Genomic DNA, 2,475 nt, shown 5'->3' with positions numbered 1-2,475 from the left:
GTTAAAATGTTACAGGACTGAGTTTAACAACACGACAGAGATCAGGTTTGTAAAGAGAAACATCATGTAGACTCAACTGATCCTGACACACCTGGTAAAAATGAGGTCATCAGAGAACATCAGTGTGTGAGTTCTGACTCAGGGTGATGAGTTCATGTCGTCTGTTCCCAGCTCAGACATCTTAATCTTAAATCCTCCTAAACTCTGTCTCTTCTGGTGAATACTAAACTGTGTCTTGTGTAACAATGTTTTATTGAAGTTTAAAAAAAGTGAACAAGATTACTTTCAGTATCAGTTGCTACATCATAGTATTACTCAGAGGGACGCAGGTTTCACACAACAGCAAAAAAAAGTCACATTTTTTTTAACATTTGTTCAGTGTATCCTTGGCAGAGGTGTACAGTAATTAGTATTTACTTTGTTAGACTACTTATGCCATTTTTTTGAGAATTTGTAATTTTACCAAATATTTTATTAATCGTAACTTTAACTTTTATTTTGTTGCATTCAAAGCATAAAAATGATACATTTACTTCTGTACTTTAAGAGGTGTAATATTATGTGTTCCTCAGGCGTATATTTAATTGCGAGGGCGACCGTGGACTCGGCCGTAGCGAAGGCGGAGCTCTGGAGGGCAACCATGGATCCGACCGTGTTGGAGGCGGAGCTCTGGTGGACAACCTGGAGCCTGGCCACGACGAGGATGGAGACCTGGAGACTCTAGAGGGGCCACTTTTGGAGACTTTAAACTGGAGGCCAGCATGGACACAGAAGACTTGGATTTTGGAGCAGGACCAGAAAATGATGGGGCTGTAGCAGACAGCGATGGAGGCCAGGTTGCAGCAGGCAAAGAGGGCTCTGGAGGCCAGGCTGCAGCAGGCAGTGTAGAGGTCTGAGCTGCAGCAGGGTCGTGGACYACCTCAYGGGCTGCAGCAGGGTTGTGGACCACCTCACGGGCTGCAGCAGGTGATGAGGGCTCAGGAGGCCCAGCAGTAGCAGAGGGGGGCTCAGTTGAAGTATGTAAGGACCTCCACCAAGGCTGCAGTGAACATAGTGACCACCATCTCCCTCTCCCCAAGGGAACCCACACAGGGAGCAGAGGCTTCGAGATGGAGGCGTCAACCCCCTCAGGAACACAGGAGATGGAGGCGTCGACCCTCTCAGGAACACAGGAGATGGAGGCGTTGACCGTCTCTGGGTCGCAGGAACCCATCAGCTCGGCGGAGAAAGGTAGAGAGACCACCGGAACTGGCCCCGAAAAAGCTGCCGTTCTCCTCCGGTGGCGGCGGCAACCTGAAGAGCTCGGGGAGACTGCAGTCRAGTCCCCTTTACCCTGCAGCGAAGGCTCGGCGGAGTGGGCACCCATCGGCTCAACGGACGGTCCAGCAGATGGGGTAAGAAGGGCAGCACGGAGGAGTCTGTTGCATGTCAGGGCTTCTGAAAAGACGTCCCGGGGCTAGAAATCAGGAGGGAGAGCTGAGTAAAGTAAAATTTTATTTATATAGCGTCTTTCACAGAAATAAATTCACAAGGTGCTGTACATTCAGGGAAGGGGGGAGGGGTGAGTTAAAACAGGTCATGCAGCAAACACAGATGCGCTACCTTTAGACAAACAGAAAAACTAAAAACCACACAAGGAAAAATGAGGAAAAAAAGCAAAAACATCATATTATATCAACACTGACACACTATGGTGTTTATGAAAAACCTCTGCATWGAGCAAGATTATTAGCCAGAGTAGTAAGTGAGTTTAGKGGGGCCCAAAGAATCCAGTCCCAAAGCCAGCGCAGCCATAGTTCAGATTATTGATGGTCAATTGTTCATTCTGTGGGGCCTCAACAGGCAGACAAAGTCYTCCATTGCCACCCACCTGGCCCACAAGTCCACAGAGGGGCCGCCCGCCTCGATAAGAGCACRGGTCCTCCCCTGGACCAAAAGAGCTTCCTCTGGGGMCAACCCAAGAACAGGACTGTCTGCTGGATCCATAGTTGGTCCGACCATTCTGTTAAGCTCTTGGTGGCAAGATAGACCCAAATGCAGACAGGCTCAAAATTAAACCAAACTTTATAAGTAAAGGCCAACGTGGTGGCAAAAAAAAAACTGAAACTTACAAGTAAGCGGAAAACACAGGGGAGCCAGGGCAGGACAGGAACCAAGCAATGGTCTTCTTCTTCTTCTTCTGTTTTTATTGGCGGGTGACATCTAACGTTAAGATGTATTATCGCCATCTACTATGCTGGAGTGTGGACCASAGTATCTCCCTTTGATCTAAATTCTCATAAATAGTCCTGTTTCCTTCAAAAAATTAATAACTGCTTTATTTATTTTATGTTTATTTAATATCTTATTTAATTTTAATGTCTCYATATCATATTTCATAATTTCTCTTTTTAGCTTCTCTCTACTTGATGCATACTTTTCACAATGAATTATTACATGTTCTACTGTTTCCATATCCCTACCACACTCACAACT

The 2,475-nt window shown here is 46.2% G+C and overlaps 1 protein-coding gene across 1 annotated transcript; it reads right to left on the bottom strand.

The window, feature by feature from the left end:
* Positions 1-444: 444 nt before the first annotated feature.
* On the bottom strand, positions 445-2,373 carry LOC106531875 (uncharacterized protein KIAA0754-like). Its single transcript, XM_014027817.1, has 2 exons — positions 2,112-2,373; positions 445-1,476 (listed from the first exon to the last, which is right to left on the bottom strand). Exon 2 carries the CDS (start codon positions 1,364-1,366, stop codon positions 581-583), a length of 786 nt encoding a protein of 261 aa, XP_013883271.1. The 5' UTR covers positions 1,367-1,476; positions 2,112-2,373; the 3' UTR covers positions 445-580.
* Positions 2,374-2,475: the final 102 nt, after the last annotated feature.

The sequence above is a fragment of the Austrofundulus limnaeus genome, unplaced genomic scaffold (assembly GCF_001266775.1).
Source record: "Austrofundulus limnaeus strain Quisiro unplaced genomic scaffold, Austrofundulus_limnaeus-1.0 Scaffold687, whole genome shotgun sequence".
Taxonomy (NCBI): domain Eukaryota; kingdom Metazoa; phylum Chordata; class Actinopteri; order Cyprinodontiformes; family Rivulidae; genus Austrofundulus; species Austrofundulus limnaeus.
The sequence above is the reverse complement of the archived record's forward strand: the minus strand, read 5'-3'. Positions and strand labels throughout refer to the sequence as shown.